Source organism: Rhea americana, unplaced genomic scaffold (genome assembly GCF_003343005.1).
Source record: "Rhea americana isolate MKP2758 unplaced genomic scaffold, rheAme1 scaffold_166, whole genome shotgun sequence".
NCBI lineage: Eukaryota > Metazoa > Chordata > Aves > Rheiformes > Rheidae > Rhea > Rhea americana.
In genome coordinates, this window is record NW_028185772.1 from 161,990 (window position 1) to 184,833 (window position 22,844).

A 22,844-nucleotide genomic window follows, 5' to 3' on the forward strand; every position below is an offset into this window, starting at 1 on the left:
AGGAACTGGAGTTTATGGAGCCCTGAATGCTTAGAAATGTTTCCAAGGCACCGTTCAGCATGTGAGTTCATCCTTGCCAGTGATGCAGACCAGGACTCCCACCTTTGCAACATCTCACATTCTTGGCCCCCCATTCTTCCCAGTTAGCCCCTGGAGAGGGCTTGGTGGAAGAGATCTAGGTGGCCAGACACAACAGTAGGTTGGTGTCCCACTGGCTGATACAGAGCATATGTGGGAGGGAGCTAGGTGTCACCCATCCCCAGCTGCCAGCCCTGAGCTCTTGACTGGTTGTCCCAGGCATGAACCACCTATTGAGAACTGGAAACACCTACAGCCTCTGAACTGAAAAGCTGCTACTGTCTGAACTACTGTATTTGGGCTCTGGAAAGGAAAAAGCATAGCAGCTGCATAAATATCTCTAATTTACAAGCTATTGGAGGAGGACTGAGAGCCCACCGTTAGTGGATTATGATAATATTTGTAAAAAGATTGGCATCTTTTGTGGAAAGCGGAACAAATCTATAGTTTCCTCCAGTTTGGGTGAGGGTCACTGGTGGTTTCAAGGGAACTAGACTAATATCTGTAAGATGAAATTTGACAAGCTGTCAATGACAAAGAGCATTTTCTTATAATTTTCTCTTCAAAATCTGTTCTTCTGGAAAATAAATGATGGAAATTAAAATGAATAATTTATTATTCATCCATTTAAAAGGAAGTTGTTGGCAATGCTTTAGTCAGATGCAGCAGCTTTGGCCAGTACAGATGATAAAGGAAAAAAGGATTAGTCATCAGTACTGTAATGAAAGAAAAAGATCAAATGTGTCTTCGATCTAACTCCAGAAGGCCAATTTTTGATATGTTCTTCTAAAACAGTGGCTTGAATCCTCTTTTGATTCGCACTCTGGGAAATAATTTCAGTAGAGATAGATTCTTGTATGGAATATTTAAACCTGTTGAATGTACGCACTTTTCTCAGTTGCCTCTTCAAAATCCATTGACAATAGTTTTTGTACCCTCAGGACTGTCCTTACACTTTGCATGCAGTTTCCATCTGTCCTGCATCTACTACATCCACAGTAGATAGATCTGTGTCTCATTTTTGCCCTCTGTTACTGTAAAGCCTTCTGGACAACCCACCACCCAAGGGCATATAACTTTTATATTGCAACAACAGAATCAGGAAGCGTCATGGAACAATCAGCTTCCTTGGGAACTGAGATATGCCAGTACATGCTAGAAATAGTGGAATCTGGGTGGCATAAACATCTGTTCACATCAGCTATAAAAATTAAGAGATTCTCCAACATCGCTGTTTTTGACAAAGGGTGAAGCACTGTGAGTCCCACTCCAACCTCCTGTGCAAATTGCCCTTCTGAACTCTCTTTTCCTCTCTTCTATACAATTTGCTTAGTCTGAGTTTCCATTTGCAAGCATTTGCACTTCTCATAGCTGTTCGTATCCAATTTGTCAATATTATTTTGACCAGAAGGTCTGACTGCTAAAGCTGACCTCGCCTACTTATAACAACTCCAGCATCACGTTCTTGAAGGGCCAAAAAGATAATTGGTAACATAATTCCAAAGAGCATGCCTTTCCGTGCTATAGTAAATATGACAAATGTGATACCACAGCCTGAAAAATATTTTCTGTACCTCTTAGCTTTCAATATATTTAGAAATATTTAACACTTCAGCGCCACAACCACTGTCTTAATTGCCAGAAGATTAACTTACCTTGATTTCGAAAGCAGTGAATATATCAGCATGTTGTTGCTTGTACACTACACAGCTTACTCACTTCTAAACACGCTCGATAAGATTTAAGCTAATTTATAGTGTTATGTTTTATGTCTAAGGTTACTTTAGTTCACATTGGCAATCTGGGGTGTGGATAACCTATCAGTTGCTCATATCAGGTGCTCATATACTAGAATGATAAGCAAAATTTAAAGTCCAAGAGGGCAAAAGAAAGAACAGTAAGTTTTTAGATTTTACTACATAAAGAACTTAACTGACCAGGTAAGAAAATACTTAAATTTCATGAATATAACGTCTCCAATTCACTCCCTCAAGGATGATCTGAGGTTGCCCACAGTGTCAAGAGGCTCATCTGAACTGAAGATAAGTGAAAATTAAAATTATACAATCACAACTTATTAGCTCCTACAAATGTTAATGCTGGTCATCGAAGTGCCTGAGCAGAGCAGAGCAGAGCTGCTGTGGGTCGAGGCTGCGCGGGGAGGTCTGTGAGAGGAGAGGGAGAGCATAGATGATGTGCCAGGAAAAGGGATTATGCCTCAGGCTACACATCTCAGGTGACCGGTGAGCCAGAGGGTTGTCTGCACAGCCGTGGGCTCTGTCCACCACGGGGCACGAAGGCCCTCAGAGACAGGTCTGTGCAATATTGCAGTCGGCACTGCCCCTCACTACTGCAGTGAACACCAGGGTGCTGGTATACCTCTGTGCGCTCCTTTGCTCAGCCCTCTGCAGCACTACAGTGAAGGGCAGCAAAGGTTTTAATACGACAGTGCTGCTTGTGGGCAACAGTTCCTCATTTCACCAACAAGGGCCAAGCAAGGCAGAGAGATATTCTCAAGGCCACGATGACTATGGAATGGAGATTTCTAGTTCCCCACCCTGTGTTCAGTCCAGAAGGACCAGTAAAATGTGAGTATCGGCAATATTTCACATTCCCGTTAGTTGTTGGATAGTCTGATTTTGTTACAGTTGCTTCCCATTTTTTTAATCTTTGTTGACCTTTTTAATATTTTATGTTTTATTAAAGATTTTCTTCCTCAAACAGAGAAATTGCAAATACAGTATTATCATGTTTAATGTGCTAACACGTTTTTCTGGTCTGACTTTGTTTTCTTATCTACCTTAGGACATTCATTTACCCCTTCTTCACTAGAGGCAGACCTTTCCCACTGCAATTGCTTTTCTTTGGCATGTTATTCTGTATCTATAATGGCTTCCTTCAGGGGTACTACCTGATTTACTGCGCTGAGTATCCAAATGATTGGTGCACTGACATCAGATTTACATCAGGTAATTACAGCTGCAGGATTCCCAAGATCTAATCTCCAAGCAATTTGTAAGCATTTTGAATTGTGTCCCAATCTTCACTGAACATGTGAGTCAAACAAGCTGTGATAGAAATCAGCATAAAACCTGCCTGCTGGCCTAGATAAAATAACCAAATGTACAATGCCTCTTTTTCTTCTTTTTTGCTGGGAAGCCACCTTTGAAGGCACACAGCATAAGATATGAGAGCACAGTCTCAGAACACCAGCCTTGTTTTACTGACACCACACCAGAGCATCCTGCTGCTTTGGGCTCGGGAGATGCAATCTCAGGCCTCATCTGAACAGAGATTTGCCCTTGTTCGGCCAGCAATGTCTACCAAGCAGTGGCTGTGTGCAAGTGCAAGCTGTGGCTTGCTTTCCCCACCACGGAGGTTTGCACTTGATGCAGCTATTCTGACAGAGAAAAGAAGGGCAAAACCCCAGCATAAATGAGACTTTAGAAACAAAGGGCTCTTTTTTTCTTGTGTAAGGCACATGAGCAGATTAGAGAGCACGCACAGTCAGGTTGTATGTTAATACAGCTCCTTTATATTCAGTAGCTTAATAGCCTAGCTGAATTTGACCCAGTAAACTCTCTGAGAGAATAACTGTGATAGAGCAGCAAGGTAGCATTACACATATGGTGCCTGCATAGAGGGATGATGTTTAAATACATGTGTAGAAATGAAGGTTAACATAGAAGTCTGAGGAAATGTTTTGGATGTCACAAGGACGAAGTCACCAAGGAACTTTCTGTATGCTGTTTCTTGCTGTGGATCCAAGATCTGGCTTTTCAGATAGCATCACATTTTAAAAAACTCTGGTATTGTTTAATAACAGCTCCCATAGCATCAAAAAACCCCACCCCACCACACAATTTGCATGATAAATAGAAATACAGATTCAGTGGAAAAAAAAAAGGAAGAAGAAGAAAGAAAATCAGTATAAGCAATACTTGAAATATTAAATAATTTTTAAACAAATGATGATGCTAGCAATGTATTCCTCCTCTACAGGCTCTTATCAACTTTCTGTTGCTACTAGAATTGTGAGGTTTTACCAGAACTTAGTCTTTTTTCTACATTTCATCCTAGCAGACACCATCTATCTTTCTTTCCTTACTTTCCAATTGTTAGAGATGGTTTCCTCAGTATCTAATGGGGCATGAAATGTAGGGCACGTCACCTGCAGAGTTTCTCAATCAAATGCCTCTAGTTTTGCAGCTGAACGGAGTCTGGTCAATGAATCATTCTGACCAGCAGCTGTCAGCAATCTCCAGTGAGCAGCTAACTGCTCCGTGCATGTGCACATAGCTGTGTCCAAAGAGCCTTGCTGATAGTGGGCTGACCTGTACTTAGGTGTAGGTTCCCTTCCTGGTGCCACTAAGGTGCTGGATATGCTTGTGCTATCTGTGCTCCTGTTTTCCCAGCTTTAAAATAAGAACAGTGAAACTTGTCTACAGCTCAGCAGTTACTGTGTAGTAATATCCATAGCTGTGGCTGACTGTCATCAACGCGGATGTGGCGTAGAGCTTGCTAGCAGGCTCTCCACTACTCTTTTCCACTTTTCCCTGATCTAAGAGATGCCTCAGGAAGAAGAACAAGCAGCAGCTGGCAAAGTGTTCTCCTCCAGCAGAGAGCAGGGTGATAGGGCTCTCCTCCAGTGACAGGCAGATAGCCCCTTTCTTGCCTTAAGCAAACCTTTCTGGACACATACCCACCTTGTCCTCAGCAACCTGAAATAAGCCTCCATCTCAGATCCTTTGCCTATTCCCTTACTTTTCTGTTCAGCTGCTGTCAGGATCTTGTCAGTAATCTCAGATTTTTCCAGCACCCACTTCTTTTTGATGTTTTCTTTCCCAGTCCCCCCCCTACTCCCAAATGCCCCATCCCATCCCATCCCAATACTGTCTGATATCCATTGGAACTTTGTATATGCAGATAGCTGCTCAGCCTCCTCCTGGACTCTGCTGAATAACTGAGCTCAGTGATACCCTGGTAGCAGCAAGTCCTGAATTTAATATCTTCTTTTATTGATTTGGAATCCTCCTAACTAACAGAATGTTCCTTTTCACTGTTTCTCCTTGCTGTTCATTATATTTTATATTTTCTCACATCTATAAAGTTTCCAGTCTTTCTCAATGAGAATTTTTTCACGTCCCTCTCAGTTTATTGCTCAATATTGGCCATCTGGCAATGCCTTCCCACAGTGCACTGTAAGAGGTAGGCCAATATCTCTGGTTTGAGACAATTGCAGTCTTCTCTATATATCCAATACTCTACTTCTAATAATTGTTTTTACTACAGATGCAGGCTTTTTTCACTAACTACTTGAAAGGAAGAAGTGGGTTTAGAACCCAAATGCTGTATGATTAATGTGGTTTTTTTTTCCCATTAACTTGCATTATTTGGGGTTCATTGAATTCACTACATTTAATTTCAGTTGCCGTCACACTGCCTGCTCACCTGCATTTTCATCTCTGAGGCATGACCTTGCTAGTCTTTAAAGGACTTTGTGTTATCTGCAGCTTTGATCATTGCTCATCCCTCTTTCTAGATCATTAATGAACATACTTGTGGGACCCAACAAGGGACCTCGAGGCATGTGACAATTAATCTTACATTAGACAAAAAAGGGACTGTCCTTACCTGAGCTACTCTGGCTGGTGGCACTCAGTAGCACCAAGCTCTGCTCTTTAGCTGAGAATAGGGCATAGAGGTTCACCAAAGCATGATGGCAAAAAATCTGATGAACAATTACAGTGTCTACAAATCTGTGTGCAGAGATGTTTCTTGACCATTTAGTCCTTTTAGTTTCTGTCTCTGTGATATTTGTGCTGACTCATGTCCTTCTTGAAAATTGAGTGTTGATCTCTCCTCTAGTTCTGGAGCGTGCACATGTTGCATACTCCAGGGAGCCGCTCAGTCTCCCCTCCCTTAATCACCCTTAACAGCTCTGCCTTCTCCTACAGCAGTGAGGTACTTCACCCTCACATTTGACATTCAATAAAAGGTGAATAAGACCAGTTGGGAAGTCCAGCTTTCTCTCACACCAGCAGAAAGTTGCTCAAGTTGCTGACAAAACAGCGCTCTCAGGGTGGACATCTTTCTGTGCACGATTGCGGTCCACACTGAAGCTATCCAGTGTTGGTGATCCCAGAACTAATCCCTCAACTGACACAGAGATATACAGTTCATACTTTTCCAGTTCAGTAGCCTTCTCAGTAGCATATCAAAAAGCACAACTTTTGGCTTGAAAAGGAATTCATCCCATTCAGCCTAGATATTATATCTACTTGCTCTAAAAATGAACCTGACAAATGCGCTTAAGTCCGTGGAGTAGGTGTAAGTGGGTTAGATGGTACCATCTTTGCAACCCATTTCTCATCTCTGTTTCTTAGGCCTTCTCTTATTTCTGCTCGGAATGGGGATCAACATTCACAGCGATCTCTTGCTGCGCCAGCTGCGAAAACCAGGGGAAGTCACCTACAAGATTCCACAAGGTATAGTTTTGTCCCTCTCTTTAAAGAAAGTAGAATTGATCATGTTTTCTGACTGAAGAACAACACATAGCAAAACAACAATAATAACAGTAATGACAGTTTCACTCAGGTACTTGGTCCCGATGTCCTTCTGAGTGGCAGGAGCTAGTAGGGGCTGACCACAGAGATTCCACAAGTGAGGAAGAACAGTGTCTGGAAAACATGAACTGCGATGAAGAATTGTAGGAAATGAGTTGAGTAATTTAGAGAAGATTGAAGCGGAATGTGGTAAGAAGCTTTAGCCATGTAAAAGGCAGCTGCAAAGAAGGAAATATTCTTCTCCATGCCCAGGAAGAAGAAATGGACTTCTTCCTTTGCAAAAGGGAAATTTAAACTGTAAACTTCAGTAAGGATGCAAGGCATAGAATTTCTATTTGGTATCCTTCAAGGTTGGGCTTGGTAAGGAAGAGTGGCCATGGGCCACAGCAGTGAATCAGGAAATCTCTAGCTCTGTAGAGAAATATGTATGGGGATCCAGGAGCTTCCTGGTTTTGGTTTCCTTGTCTCTTGTCTCCTTCTGCTGGCTTGTAATGGATGGTAATTTCTCTCCTCCAAGTATCTCACCTCCAATACTTTACCTGCCTCTTAGAATCATAGAATGATAGAATCAGTAAGGTTGGAAGGGACCTCTGGAGATCATCTAGTCCAACCTCCCTGATCAAGCAGGGTCACCTACAGCATGTTAGACACGGTTGCATCCAGGCGGGCCTTGAAGATCTCCACAGAAGGAGACTCCACAACCTCTCTGGGCAACCTGTTCCAGGGCTCCGTCACTCTCTCAGTGACGAAATTCCCCCTCACGTTCAGGCAGAACTTCCTGTGCTTCAATTTCTGCCCATTGCTTCTTGTCCTGTCATATGGGACAACTGAAAAGAGTTTGCCCCTGTCCCCTTGACACCCTCCCTTCAGATACTTATAGACATTGATAAGATCCCCCCTCAGGCTTCTCTTCCCCAGGCTAAGCAGGCCCAGCTCTTGCAGCTGTTCCTCATAGGCCAAATGCTCCAGGCCTCTCATCATCTTTGGAGCCCTGTGCTGGACTCTCTCCAGTAACTCCATGTCTCTCTTGTCCTGGGGAGACCAGAACTGGACACAGGACTCGAGATGAGGCCTCACCAGGGCTGAGGAGAGGGGCAGGATCACCTCCCTCCACCTGCTGGCAACACTCTTCCCAATGCACCCCAGCATACCGTTGGCCTTCCTGGCCACAAGGGCACATTACTGGCTCATGGTCAACCTGTCATCCACCAGCACTCCCAGGTCCTTCTCTGCAGAGCTGCTCTCCAGCAGGTCAGCTCCCAGCTTGTTCTGGTGCCTAGGGTTATTTTTCCCTAGGTGCAGGACTCTGCACTTGCCCTTCTTGAACCTCATGAGGTTCCTCTTCGCCCAGCTTTCCAGCCTGTCCAGGTCTCTCTGAATGGCAGCCTTAGGTGTGTCAGCCACTCCTCCCAGCTTGGTATCATCAGCAAACTTGCTGAGGAGGCACTCCGTCCTCTCATCCAGGTCATTGATGAAGAAGTTGAACAGGATGGGACCCAGTACTGAGCCCTGGGGGACACCACTAGCCACAGGCCTCCCAACTAGACTCCACGCCACTGATGACGACCCTCTGAGCTCTGCCTTTCAGCCAGTTCTCAATCCACCTCACTGTCCACTCATCTAACCCACACTTCCAGAGCTTCTCTAGGAGGAAGTTATGGGAGACRGTGTCAAAAGCCWTGCTGAAGTCAAGGTASACARCRTCCACTGCTCTGCCCTCATCTACCCAGCCAGTCATGCCATCATAGAAGGCTATCAGGTTGGTTAAGCAGGATTTCCCCTTGGGGAATCCATGCTGGACACTCCTGATCACCTTCTTTTCCTCCATATGCCTGGAGATGACATCCAGAATGAGCTGTTCCATCACCTTAACAGGGATGGAGGTGAAGCTGACTGGCCTATAATTGCCTGGGTCCTCCTTCTTGCCCTTCTTGAAGACTGGAGTGACATTGGCTTTCTTCTAGTCCTCAGGCACCTCTCCAGTTCTCCAGGACCTTTCAAAGATGATGGAGAGCGGCCTGGCAACAACATCTGCCAGCTCCCTCAGTACCCATGGGTGCATCCCAACAGGGCCCATGGATTTGTGGATGTCCAGCCTGCCCAGAAGGTCTCTAACCCTTTCCTCCTCAACCAAAGGAAAGTCTTCCCTTCTCCAGACTTTCTCCCTCACATGCAGGCTACAGCATTCCTGAGGGCTGCCCTTAGCAGTGAAGACTGAAGCAAAGAAGGCATTCAGCAACTCTGCCTTCTCTGTATTCCTTGTCACCAGGGCCCCCGCCCCATTCAGTAGTGGGCCCACATTTTCCCTAGTCCTCCTCTTGCTGCTGATGTATTTGAAGAAGCCCTTCCTGTTGTCCTTAACATCCCTTGACAGACTCAATTCCAACTGGGCCTTAGCCTTCCTCACCGCATCTCTACATACTCTGACTGCATTCCTATAGTTCTCCCAAGTTACCTGTCCCCTCTTCCACATTCTGTGTATTTTCTTATTCTGTTTGAATTTGGCCAAGAGCTCCTTGCTCACCCATGCAGGTCTCCTGCCCCTTTTGCGCACTTCTTACTCATAGGGATGCACCGCTCTTGAGCTTGGAGGAAGTGATGTTTGAATACTAGCCACCTCTCCCAGACACCCCTTCCTTCTAGGGCCTTAACCCATGAGACTCCACCACTTAGGTCTCTGAGGAGCCCGAAGTCCACTCTCCTGAAGTCCAGGGTTGCAATCCTGCTTGTTGCCTTACTTCTTTCCTGGAGGATCCTGAACTCCACCATCTCATGGTCACTGCAGCCAAGGCTGTCCCCAGCTTTCACATCTCCAGTCAGTCCCTCTCTGTTGGTAAGGACAAGGTCCAGCAGCACACCCTTCCTCATAGGTTCCTCCACCACCTGTGACAAGAAGTTATCATCAATGCACTGCAGGAGCCTCCTGGACTGTTGTGCCTTGCTGTATAGTCCCTCCAGCAGATGTCAGGGTGGTTTAAGTCTCCCATGAGAACCAGGGCCTGTGATCGTGAGGCTACTTCCAGCTGTCTATAGAAGGCCTCATCAACTTTCTCTTCCTGGTTAGGTGGCCTGTAGTAGACACCCACAACAGCGTCCCCCATGTTGGCCTGCCCTTTGATCTTTACCCATAAGCTCTCAACTGCCTCCTCCTTCTCCCCGTCTAGGCAGAGCTCGATGCATTCCAGTTGCTCTCTCACATGAAGAGCAACTCCACCACCTCGCCTTCGTGGCCTGTCTCTCCTAAAAAGCACATAGCCATCCATGGCAGCATTCCAGTCAGGTGAGCTATCCCGCCATGTCTCCATGATTGCAATGAGATCATGGTCCTGCGATTGCACACAGATCTCCAGCTCCTCCTGTTTGTTCCCCATGCTGCGTGCATTGCTGTACAGGCATTTCAGAGAGGTGGTCATGCCTGCAAGTTTCCCAGGAAGGGTGTGTGGGGGTCCCCCATAGCCATGTCCCAAATGCACATCCCCAGCTGCATGCACCTGTTGGAGGCCTGCCAACCCAACTTGTGTTTTGTTGTCTACCCTGTCTGTATGATGCCCCCACCTCCCCCCTCCTACCTAGTTTAAAGCCCTCTTTACTAGGCTGGCCAACCTGTTTGCAAAGGCAAATATGCCCCACTTGGTGAGGTGAATCCCATCTCTCCCAACCAGGTGTTGGTCTTCAAATCATGTTCCATGGTCATAGAATCCAAAACCCTGTTGCCAACACCAGCGGCATAGCCAGTTGTTGATTTGGAAAATCTTCCTACTCCTCCTCCCATGCCTCCCCCTAATTAGCAGGACAGATGAGGAGACCATCTGCGCTCCCAGATCCTTGGCCACCACGCCCAAGGCCTTGAAGTCTTCTTTGATTGTTTCTGGTTTGTTCTCTGTATCTTTAGCACCCACATGAAAGAGCAGCAGAGGGCAGTAGTCTGATGAGCAGACAAACCTTGACAGCCTTTCAGACACATCTCGCCCCCGGCAGGCAGCAAACCTCTCTAGAGGAGTGGTCAGGTCAGCAGATAGGCACCTCTGTCCCCCTCAGCATGGAATCACCTACTACAACCACTCGTTACCTCTTCCGAGTGGTCATGCAAGTCACAGGGTCAGACAGCCCAGTTGCTTCCCTTGAGGCCAGGTCCGGATTCTCCTCATCCTGGAGTGCACTAAATCTGTTCTTCAACTGTAACTCCAAGTCTACAGGAGGATTAGAGGTCTTTCTTCTTTTTGTTCAAGAAGCCACTTGCTTCTAGCCTTCTTTGACACTGCTGTGCTGAACCATTTAACTCTTCACAGAGTCCTCCAGCAACTCCCCTGCTGCAGGGGATTGGGACTCCAGGAGCAGTATGGTCTCTGAGAACGCCCTGTCTATCTCCTGCTCACTTTCTCGCATGTTGCGCAGTCTGCTGACTTCATCCTGCAACTCTTTGACTTGATGACACAAATCATCAACAACAGCACACCTCTTGCAGGAGGGTGGACCATCAGTCCAGGCCTTCCGGAGAGGCTCCAAGCACTCCCTGCAGCCTGAGACCTGTGGGGCAGCATCTGCTGCAAGAGGGTCTGTCTGGGTTGAAGCTTCCAACACAGCTGATGTAGCAATTCCCACAGCCACTGGCAAATGTGCTTTATGGTGAGTTACAACCATGTTAGCAAGAGTGGGCACTACTAGTGCTGAAAAAAGAAAGATGTCCTCTTGCACCTAACTGTGCTCCTGCTGTGCAAACTGCTGTGCTCCAGGCCTGGCTCTTAATTAGACCTCTCCTTACTGCCAACTCACAGGGTACTTGATCCACGGCCTAAACAAGGGCTGCCTGTGTCAAAAGCCCCAACTCCCTCTATTCAGCAGCAATGGAGACTGCTCATTAGCAGTAGCTACACCCAGCTAGAGTGGGTGATAAGTGCTGAGGCTTCTCCCAGGAGAGCTTAAGGCTTCCTGCAGTTGCCCTTGCCCAGCTCCCCTTACCTGTTAGCAGAGTCACTCTCTAGTCCCCTTGTTCCACAGGGGTCAGCAGACCACAATGTCCAACGTGGGCCCCAGAAGTTCAAGGCAGAGCTGAGACAGTGCTGCGCATACCGTTGCATCTGTTCGCTGCCTCTGTTAGCTGCACTCCTGTCATTAGCAAAGATCCAAAATTCAGAATTATGCATTCCAGAATCCAGATCGTGCATTCCCCAGAGATAGTGAAGTTGCAAAATATTTTTAAGGCCAGAAGAAAATTCACTGAATTCTAATTTTAATAATTCTAATTTTAATAATTCTGATAATGGACTTCCTTATGTCCTTCTCTAAATGAAAATGAATGATTATGAAAGTGTTGGAAGATTCTGGGTTGGAATTGCCTCCAATTCTTGTACTTGTACAAAGGTCTTGTTCAAGATCCTCCTTGTACTTTGGCTTGGCTCCACCAGCTTCAGGGAAGTGATTTTAGGTTTCTTTTATGGGCTCTGAATAAGAAAGGTACGGTGCTTTGTTGCCAACTTTATGGGAAAGGACGTTTCATGTGCTTGAGATTGTGAAAAATAAATATTTTATCTTTCAATGCAGGGGGACTGTTCACCTATGTTTCTGGAGCCAACTACTTTGGAGAAATTGTGGAATGGTTTGGCTTTGCCATAGCGACCTGGTCCCTACCAGCTTTTGCCTTTGCGTTTTTTACTCTTTGCTGCATTGGGCCACGTGCTTATCACCATCACAGGTATCAAAATCCAAACTGTTTCCTGCAGTATCTTGCTGCTTGCTCTTGGAATTGAGTTTGCAAAATGCCAGGGAGGGGCATAGGAGCAGGGCCAGAATTCCAGATAAAACTGAAATTTGATATTATGTATGGAGTTTATCAGCCTATTTGTGACTGGCTGAAAGTATAGCAGTGGGCTGGAACTCCTGTTGAGTGAAGCTGATGATAGTCATTTAATCTAACATGAGTTACACTACTATTTCAGCCATGTCAAGGCCTCTTTTTACGGAATTTTGTAATCCCTTTGCAACACTGGAATAAATATGGTCCTATGCTCTGAACTCTTAAAGTTTCTACTTTAGGTCTATTATAATCTTAATATTATTATCAGTTTCCATTTAATTAAATCATCTGGTGTAAATCTTTTGGGACAAGTCTTTTGCAGAGTAACTCATACATTACAAAATGAGATAGTTTGGAGGAGTCTTAAGGTTCTTCAGCTGAGCTGTATTGAAACTGTGCAGTTTTCTTGCATGTATGCAGTTTCACTCTTGCTTATTTTCTTTCAGGTACTATCTCAAGACATTTACGGACTATCCAAAATCAAGGAAAGCCTTGATTCCTTTTGTTTTTTAATGATCGGAACAAGGACTCTGTGTTCTATTTTTATAGAGCTTTTTTCAATTCCTAATTTTAAAGTTAGATCTGACTATAAATAACTGTTCAAATGGTAACATGGGGTTAAAACACACAGGAATTTGAAACTGAAGTTCTTGTTTTTAAGAACAGAGGAAATCACGGATAGCTGTGGGCAAAGGACAACATGTTCCCTTGTCAGTGGCATTTTACCTGTGGAAAATGGGTATAACTCCCCTGACATCAGAGAAAAAGCATTGGCTAAAAACTGATGCAGGGAAGGAGACAGTAAGCTTGTGACTTGACAAGAGAAAGTCTTCAGCAGCCATTCCAATTTATGGCACTTCTGTAGCTGCTTCTTCTTGTCCCACGCTGTAGTGTAGCTACCCTTAGCTCTGCCAGCACTTCTCCAGGTGTTGCCGGACTGTAAACTGGTATGGAGATCTCCTTTACCAGGAGAGGTATCCTTTATCAGCTCGGGTCATTTTTTTCTTTTTTTCTTCTAAAAGCCAAGTCAGCTCCCAGAACCATAGTGCAGCAAGAGGCATACTTGTGCCAGCACGAGGCTGGGAGTAGTGTGCCATGGCACAGAGGCAGAACAAGCAGTGCAATGTAAGGGGAGATGGAAGCACCTCAAGCTGGCACTGACGAGCACCATGGCTGTGCTACTTCCTTAAGCAATACCCTTCTCACTGCCAGATGATTAATCTTTTGCCACCAGAGATTTTTTAAATGCACTTCATTAAAGCAATCACAGCTACATCATTTTTTTTCTCTTGTGCTTTTCAGAACCAAAATCTGTCCTCTCAAGAACCCTCAATTTTTACTCATTAAAAGACTTGAGATAGTGATGTATGACAAAAAGTAAAACAGATAAAAAGCTTTGGTTTGAAGAAAGTGTTCTCTGACACTGGCAGTACATTTTGTCTAAGAAGAACCTTTTAAGATATCATACTAGGAAATGACACAGAGGTATTATTGAATTTCCACGGAAACACAGTTTGTTTCTTCTTAATTTTGGGATAAAGTTAGGAATTTTCCCCAAAATGTCATTAATCCCAATAGGAACAGAGATCCCAGAGGATGCTTATAGTTTTAGTTACTCTTTAGAGCATAAAATCCTGCTAAGAATTACGCTGAGTAGCTGGAAAGAGAAAGACCAGACCACACATACGAAGCATATGACATGCTGCTGAAGTAACCTGACTGACTGTATGCAATCTTCTCCAAAGCACAATAAAGTTTATGCAAACCACCGAGCTATGCCAGTCTCTAATTTACTGTTTATACAACAAGTCTTTGTGACTACAAAGTCTGGCTCGCACTGGCTTCCTTCTTGCAGGCAAAGCCTCCCTGCTTTGTTAATACCATTAATGGTCTCCATTACAGCCGTCGCTGGCCGCCACTGTAGTTGCAGAGAGCACGGGGAGGGCTGGCTGCCCTGCCAACGCACCACATCGGTGAGCGGAAGGCAGGGATGCAGGCAGAGTCATCGCTGCGCGGGCCGCAAGCTGCACATTAACGCTGCAACTGCGTTATTCCTTTTGCTGTGTTATTTAAATCCTTTCTGTGGAAATACACGGAGGGGGGAGAGAAGGGAGGGAGATGATGAAGCCAAGGAGCAGAACAGCTCAAGGGGTGTCAGGTGGGAGAGAGTGGCCTCTTTGCAAGGGCAGTGGGTATTTGGGGTGAGCCTCCCACAGCTCGCAGTAACGGCCTGTCCAGAGCTCCTGCCCAAACAGCTCCTGACTGCACCAGCTCCAGTATCTGGCCAGTTCCTTCTTGCATTTTTTTCCCCAAAGCTTTACAAATGATAATAGAGCAATTTGCCTGTGGGTGCCAGTCTCTACCTGCTGTCTCCTCTGCATTTTCCAATGCTAGAGAGGGAGCAATGTCCAATGTTTTGTGAAGACTTTGTGGTCCCTCTGAACTATCACTTCTATTAGAATAGGATTCTTCCCTGAATTTTGTTTTCTCTTGCTTTCTACAATCAGTTTAAAACATCCTCACCTGCCCCTGTTGAGTTCCTGTCACCCTATTCTAATATTCAGCCCGGATTTAATTTCATTCTGCCTCCATAACTATATAATCTTGTCCCATCCAACCCCAAGGAAGACTGATAAAAGGGGCATTTGCTCAACAGTATTTAGAAAATTTTATCGTAATTATATATGTCCTTCCCCATGGCGGCGTTTGGAGAGCAGGAGGAACGCCGCAGTCTGCGCTTCCTTCACACTGGAAACCGCTGACAAGCGACATGTTGCTGTTACTAAAGACGGAGAGGAGCAGCAGGCTCCTCTGTCCTGCTGTCGTTTCCCAGCTGAGCTGGTGGCAGCTGCCACCTCTGCGAGGATGCCAAGCTGCTTCCCCAGGCAAGGCAATGCCCGCCGGGGAGCCAGCCCACCAGGAGCAAACAGGGGGCATGATGCTCTTGATAAACTTTTTTCATCCCTTATTTTGTGAAGAAAAATATATTCCACTGTCTATGGGAGAAAAATACAGGGTACATTTCCATATCTTTAGAGATTTTGCTCACACTGTGATTTCAGACCCTTACAGAGCTGACCGTAGTGTTCTGAAAAACCGTCATTTTTCCGACTTTCTTTTGTTCTGCTAACACAAGTATTTTCCACTGGTAAGCTTTCTAAATAATAGCCCATTCCTTTTCTCCTCCTCATGCAATAAGGTTTTTCTGTTTGGTTTCTTCCCATTGCTCACATTTTAGTTTATCTTAGAAGAACAATTATGTTTCAGTGCTGTTCCCCTGGGGAGAGCCTTCTAAGGACACCTCTGCTGGTCTGCTAGAAAAGACCTGCCCTATGTAGAGCTGATATCCCAGCCTTCATCCACACAGGCAGCCTGCTGAGAAAATTAATCCTTTACCCCCAGGACTCTTGTTAATTAAATTATTTTTGTATTGTTCAAATGCTTTTTTCAAAATTTGACTTTCCATAAACAAGTGCTATACCATTGTGCTAATACACAAATGGCTTAATCATGCATCTAAGAGTTTCCTCCATGAAACTCATTTTCTGCACCTAAGTGATCAGACAAACCACTTATTGATACCAGAATTTATCTATGTAATCTATTCTGACAACTGAAAACAAAATTAAATGCTGTTCACTAGGAGGCAAAGAGGAACACAATGGGACTTGCCACTTCATATTCTCATCTCTCTGTGCCACACACGCTTCAGCCGCTGCCTGGCTTTGGTCCATGCTTCAGATGAGAGGTCACCAAAGACAATAGAACAACAGGCTCCAGGCAACTCAGAGCATTTGTAACTATTGTATTAAAGTATATATTTTGCACACTATATTTACACAAAAGACAAAAATCCCAGTTTTGGCCATAGAATGACTGTCCTTAGGAAAAGTACTCATCTGGGAGCAGTATTTCTGTTCCCATCACTCTTCTAGAACACAAAGCCCCTCACACTTGGCCAGAAGTTCTGCATATTTCTGCAGAAATATCAATTCACAGCATATGCTCGAATCACAAAACCCAAGAGCACTCTCAGTATTATAGGTAGATTGCTCTAATGGCTTGGACTCAAGATATTTGTTTTGTACTCTAAACTGTCACCAGTCTACTGACTGAACTTCAGCAAGTTATTCATCACTGTGATTTGTTTTTCATTTTATTGCTTGTATCTGGAAATGGTCTTGAAGGCCAAGATTGCTTCTTATTTTACATATTTTGATAGTACTTGGCAAAACAGGCCCAAACTCAGTTGAGGCCTGCAGATTTATAGAGCATTTATAACCTACTATTCATATAACACAAATAAGATAGTCAGCTACATATTGTTGGTAGACAACGCTAATATAATTTTGGAAAATATTCTGAAGATATATGAGGTGTCCAAATGGAGCACCAGGATTCATCTTTAAAGAGATATTCGGTCAAGGAAAAAGGTCAAGGAAAAGGAATATGTCGCCCACTGAACCTTAGGATCATTTGTCAGCAGCGGAGGGATTGCCTACTTGTAATTGAATCACTCATCCAACAAACACAATCCTTTTTTATGCAAATCACTATAGGGTCTCATTTAAATCTGAGCATTGTCCTGGAAGCATCATATACTCCCTTCTGCCTTCTCTGGGGTTCTCCTGAACTGACCTCGTTTCTCAAAGTAGGTTTCCTAAAGAGAGAAGCCTCCTTTCAAACCCAAATATTGCTCTCCCTGTGGGAGTAATGTGTTTCTAGGAGACACAAACATCTGATATTAATCAGGGCCAGGGCCTGCTGGATACGTTCCTCATATGTAGCACCATACTCTGTGAGCATGCTTTGCTTTAATGGCAAATTAACTGCTCATGAACATGATAATAATATATGTTCATTACAAATAGAAGGAGCAAGTTTGGGCTCTGTGGGAGCAAAGTTTGTGAGTACATATCAAGAAGTACCTAAAGATAATGCCTTGAAAAGTAAGGAAAGATCTTCAGCCCTTGTTCTGGTTTATGTTACAACAAGTTGCAAGCGCCCTTCCAGTGCCAGATTGCTGTGATAGGAACCTGTAGAAATGGACCTTTGTGAGCTGTAGGTTTAAAAGGAAAAGAAAAGGACACAGTTTTCAAAGGTGCTCTAAATCAGTTTGTTTGCATATTTAATAGCAAAAATACAGAGCTTAATTGTTGCAATTTTTGGAATAATCTCACCATCAGGACTTTTGGTTAGGTGCTAGGCCCCCCCACCAAGAGTCAACACAGACATTAGCTCCTTCAGATGATGATTCACAACACTGAAGCCAGAAGCCTACCCAAATCTCACTAATGAATCAGGGGAGGTAGGAGCACACCCAAGTGAGCCCATACCTGTTTGGTTCATCCCATTAATGGTATATTCTCTGTTTACTGCCAGGTGGGAGACAGTTCTGTTTAGGTGGCATTACCAGCAGTTTCATTTCTAGAACCTGAGTTATCCTATTTGACCATTTCTCGCATCACCTCCAAAATCACGAGTATCTGCTGGTTGCTTTCCAGTTTATTTGCCTACTTTTCCCAAGTTTGCAGTATGAGATTACACACACACTCTCTCTCTCACACACACACACACATACACACACATACGAAGTGAACGGAAACACAGGTATTCCAGTGTGCATGCCACCATTCATATTCGGACTGGAAAAGCAATATTCTGACAATTTGCTAGAATTTCATTATCTTATTTTTTGCAAGCACTTGCTACACTCCAGTAGCAGGCGTGCTGTGAGAGGACATAGGGAAAAGCATTACATGGCACATGGTATTTTAGAGTAAGAGATGGCGCCTGCCTTACATATAAAGAAATAAGGCGTACGTGATGGAGGACCACACTGAACTCGTGATCTCTTCCTGCCCCCACAGCTCATTTCATCAGCTTTCACCACCGTGACTGCTGAACTCTCTGCCTTGTAGGCAATTCTCCTCTCTCAGCTATTTATATAACCTCATCAGAGCCACATTTCCCTGCTATATCAAGCACACCATGCCTGTTTCAGCTGAATTTTTTTCGTGTTGCAGATGATGCTCTACAGTGCTGCTGCAGCGAGGGAAGGCCCACCGCTGTGCTGGGAAATGTCACATTTCCACGCCGCGTGTAAAAGGCAGGGAGGCTGCCCAGCTGCTCGGCAGCCTCGCGTGGGCACGGACCGAATCCAAGCAGAGCGGGTTTGCCCTGCAGGGCGAGAGGGGGAGCCCCTCTGAGAGCCCCTCGTGCCCCCGTGCCATTCCCACCACCCCTGCGGCAAGGGCCCCAGGCACAAAACACTCCTCCTCGTGCCCGGCGCGGCAGGGCACAGGAGCGTGACCCTACGGACATCTTGTTGCCCTGATGGAAACTCGTGAAATGACTCCTGCCTCTGCTGCGAGAGAACAGCTAGGCAGACAGCTTGGAAATCTACCTCTATCAAATGATTTGTCTTTGCCATTTGACCTGAAAATCTGTGTTCAGAGCTGTAAGTCCAGCGTGCACCTGACGAGCGGTGGCAGTATCTTATTTTATTGCAACCTGGAGGACACGGAGGGCTGCTCATGCAAGAGCCGCACAGCATTAGCTCCAGTCACAAAGCCTGCGGGAGCAGATAGCCTCTGTTACAGTCCATATGAAAGAACAGTTACAAACTTAGAAAGGGCTTAAGTAGAAGAAACAAAGAAAACGTTCAGAGTGGATTTCTAGAGGTCTGGGAAGCTGGCTCTGTCTACAGAACGAACAAATTTAAAATAGCAGCAAGCATCACTCCTAGAATAAAAAGTTTGTTTCAAAGAATTAAAATATGTTTCTATCAATGGAATAGCCTAATTTCTCTCCTAAATCTGAATCTAAATTCTCCATTCTCTCGGCTGGGAGTTCAGAACCAGCATTTTGGTAGTAAATATTGAAGTGTGTAGTAAATACGAAAGTGTGTACCAATGCTGCCTTCTGCGCAGCAGGGTGAAACCCTATTCTTGCAACTTAAATCCTATACTATAACTTAACCTACTGGTTAGTACGTTATTATACCACTAGGTTAAGTTATAAACAGCAAAACATGGTGACCACCTCAAAACTGCGATGGACGCTCTGGAGTTGTAGCAATTACACTGGACCAAATTCAGGCTTGGCGACTGGTGCTTCACAATATGTCAAATGGCAAAATTCTCCCTGGCTTTAGCAAGGCTCTAGTTTCATCTGTGTTTTAGCTATTCAGATATATTTGTGGCCAGTATCCAGTGATTTTCAACACTGTTCATATCCAACATCCAGCAATGTGTTAGCCGTAACAACTTATACGACTTTTGTTTCCTAAGGGAATATTTCCGTTTCCACCATATCTGACTATCTGTTTTACAGGTATTTTCAGCATTTCTTTTCTGCTAATGTCTTGGTTTCTCTGTGTGTTATCTAAAAGGAGGAGTAGAGTATATTGTGTTTGTACCATCAACGCTTTTCTCTGCTTTTGCTATCAAGGTAATGCTGCCCAGTCCGTTTTAGTTACCTTCTTGGGCAGAGATAACCACGTGCGCACCTCAGCTGCGAACATCTATCCATTTAGCAGGATGGAGGCCAACTCACACAGTACTTTCTTCCCATAGCAGCTGGCTCAGCATCCTCTGATGGCAAAACCTTGGGCCATTTGACCGCATTTAAATAACTGAAAGTTGGCACTGGTTTTTGCTTGTTCATGGGGCAGACCAATCAATCTCCTTGAAGATTTTCCTCTCCAAGGCCTCCAGAAATAAGGGATGCAGAGTTTAGAGCAGTGTCAACATCTCTAGCTTCCCATTTCCAGACACCACCTGAAATGGCAGTTCCTGAACTGTGACTTGGCTCTGTGGAGTTAGTGCTCCACTACCTCCTCTTGCCCCCTTGGGTTTTCCTCTGCTGCCCTTAAAATTGACTCTCAGTGGCTGTTCCCCTTCCAGAGGATTTGAGCTTGAGGCCCTCCAGGATGCTGTATTTGGGATTTTGCCACCCTGGAGAGGTAAGTTTGTAACCTACTTGCATCTGTTAGGAACAATCTTTATCCTTTTTCTGTCCAGCACACAGCCTATAATCCCAGGTAGCAAACATAAGCCAGTGGAGGAAAGAAAACTAACCAAGTTTCCCTCAGTAAAAGCAAGTGAAAGGGGAGAAGAACAGAATGGAGCCAGATTCATGCTCTTCAGCAGGCCACGAAGGAGGTGGACACTGGGCTGGCTCCCTATGCCACACATGGGGCTCAATGGGGTCAGCCCCTAGACCACTCAGACCAGGGTGCGGACCATGGATGGTGCATGGCCAGGATGAGCCAGCTTGAGAATTCAGCCTTGGTCAGACAATGAGCACTGTGGGACATTCAATGGCAGCACCAAACCAGAAAACAGATGCGCACTGCTGAGGACATCGCTGGGACTCTGAATGAGGAGTTTCAGGTAGCAGGTATGGAACAACAAGGCCAGTGCCCTCTGCCCAAAGGAGTCAACCCCCACACTTAGCTCTTTGGGCTAGGATAAAGGAGCATTTCTAACATCAACTCTGATGCATAGCAGCAGGCAGCTATACGTGCACAGTGTGTCATCCTTGCTCTCAAACTGGTGTTACATCCTCTAGGCTGGGTTGATGCTAGTGGCCACTGCTTGGCTGAGTCGCCTGGGATGCCCATTTGGCCAAGCCTTGGTTTACACTGGTCTGTCCATGCCTTTTGTAGAGTGAATGAATGATTCCGGGCTGGAAAGGCTACCAAGAAAAGGTTTAATGCCTGGCTTTCCTAGAAGTAAGACTTTATAAGATGGTTCTGATGTTGCTCCATACTTTCCCACTTGCCTAAATTCCTACTGTTCCTGCAGCCCACACATAATCCAGTTACATGTAAGTAATCACTAGCATTAATTTGCAAACAATACTTGTTAGCCTGTGATCCACAAGCTGTTCTGGCTGAGCCCTGGCTTTACTGGTCAGCTGACACTGTAGCACTGTGTTTCACAGTTTTCCCTGCTCCGAGCACATCTTGTCTGAGGTCTGCTGCCACCATGCCACTCCTGGTCCTTGAAGGATGTGATGAACTGCTCACAGCCTCAGCCATTCCTTGCTTCCTTTGGCTGAAGCAGGAATTGGGAATTGAGTAAACCAACATTTGAATAAATCAGAGGAATGGTTTAGATTATGTGGCATTAGAAGCCAGATGCCCAGGGTTATTACGGCATTATAGAGAGGAAAAGTTCTTAATGACAGCAGTGGGTCTGCCTGGACATGCCACAGGACGTTAGCTTTTGAACGCTTTTGATGAAAGCACCACATTTCCTGTATCCAACACACTTTTGTTTGGGGTTTCCTGCCTTGCTGAAATTCTGTAAAGAGAAACAGTCAAGGAGAGATGACTCACAGCCATGCTGGAGGCTGGGTGATGACTCAGAGGTGGAGCTGGCTCCCCAGTCCTCTGGAGATTTATATCGCAGGGCCTGTGTGCTGAACGCAGGCAGCGCTGGGGCTGGAGAGTTTCCCAGCATGCTCGCTTCCCTAGCAGTTGTGGAGAAGAATATATGGACCTCTCCTTGGCATACGTTAGCTTATTCTTTGCCAAGAATATGCTGAATGTTCATCTGTTTCCATTTGCCTTAAGCTTCCCTGAACATGAGTGACCAGAGCTATTCACAGTATTCCAGACAGAGACCCGGCTGCGCCTACACAATGGCACCAAAACCTATGGAAAATACCTGGCCTGATACATCCTACAACTATGTATATAGGTTTTTTTATGGCTGCATCACACTGGGAACTCATCATAGTCTTGCAATTGATTAACACACTTGACTTTTTACCAGAAATCCTCACATTTCAGCCCCAACACTTGCAATTTGGCAGCACAGCTGTGAACAGGATGGCAAGTTAGAGGCATACAGAGAAGGTGTGAATCGGTATGCACAGCTTGCGGTACGTAGCAGGTGGAGATCATATGAGTATGAATTCAGTGGTGACTACTCACAGCACCTAGCTGGGTCTAAGGCTCTCCATAGGACTTGGAAGCTGAAGAGACTTCATCCAGCCCAGAGGATTGCTCAATTTTTAGTAATTTATCCCTGTGAGAAGCAGATCTCAGTGGCATATTCCAGACAGAGCTGTTGTAGGGAAGTTGTGGCAAGAGCAGAGGGCACCGTGGCTTTCATGAGGCAGAGGAAAGGGTCTCCCTTGTCAACATACTGCCCTGCTGCTGCTGGAGGAAATGGCAGCAAGAGCTACCAACTGCCGGCAGATGAGCTCAATGAGCAACACAGACTCCTTCTGGAAAAAAAAAAAAACGCATGCACAGCCAAGGTAGGACACATGTTTATCTCCTCCTTTGTCCTGCAGCTAAGGGAGATAAGGCAAGTAATGGTACATCATCTCGAGTGGAAAGGGGAAAGCAAAGTTGTTATGGGCCATCTCCCCTCCACAGAACGAGGAAT

At 45.2% G+C, this 22,844-nt stretch overlaps 1 protein-coding gene across 1 annotated transcript in view; it reads left to right on the forward strand.

Annotated features, from left to right (window-relative positions):
* The window catches only part of SRD5A2 (steroid 5 alpha-reductase 2), a 31,036-nt gene extending 18,085 nt beyond the window's left edge, over nt 1-12,951 (forward strand). The window contains exons 2-5 of the mRNA XM_085300576.1: nt 2,884-3,047; nt 6,465-6,566; nt 12,186-12,336; nt 12,885-12,951. Of these exons, the coding sequence (XP_085156702.1) occupies nt 2,884-3,047; nt 6,465-6,566; nt 12,186-12,336; nt 12,885-12,951 (484 nt within the window). The remainder of the gene's footprint in view (nt 1-2,883; nt 3,048-6,464; nt 6,567-12,185; nt 12,337-12,884) is intronic.
* The last annotated feature ends 9,893 nt before the right edge of the window (nt 12,952-22,844 follow it).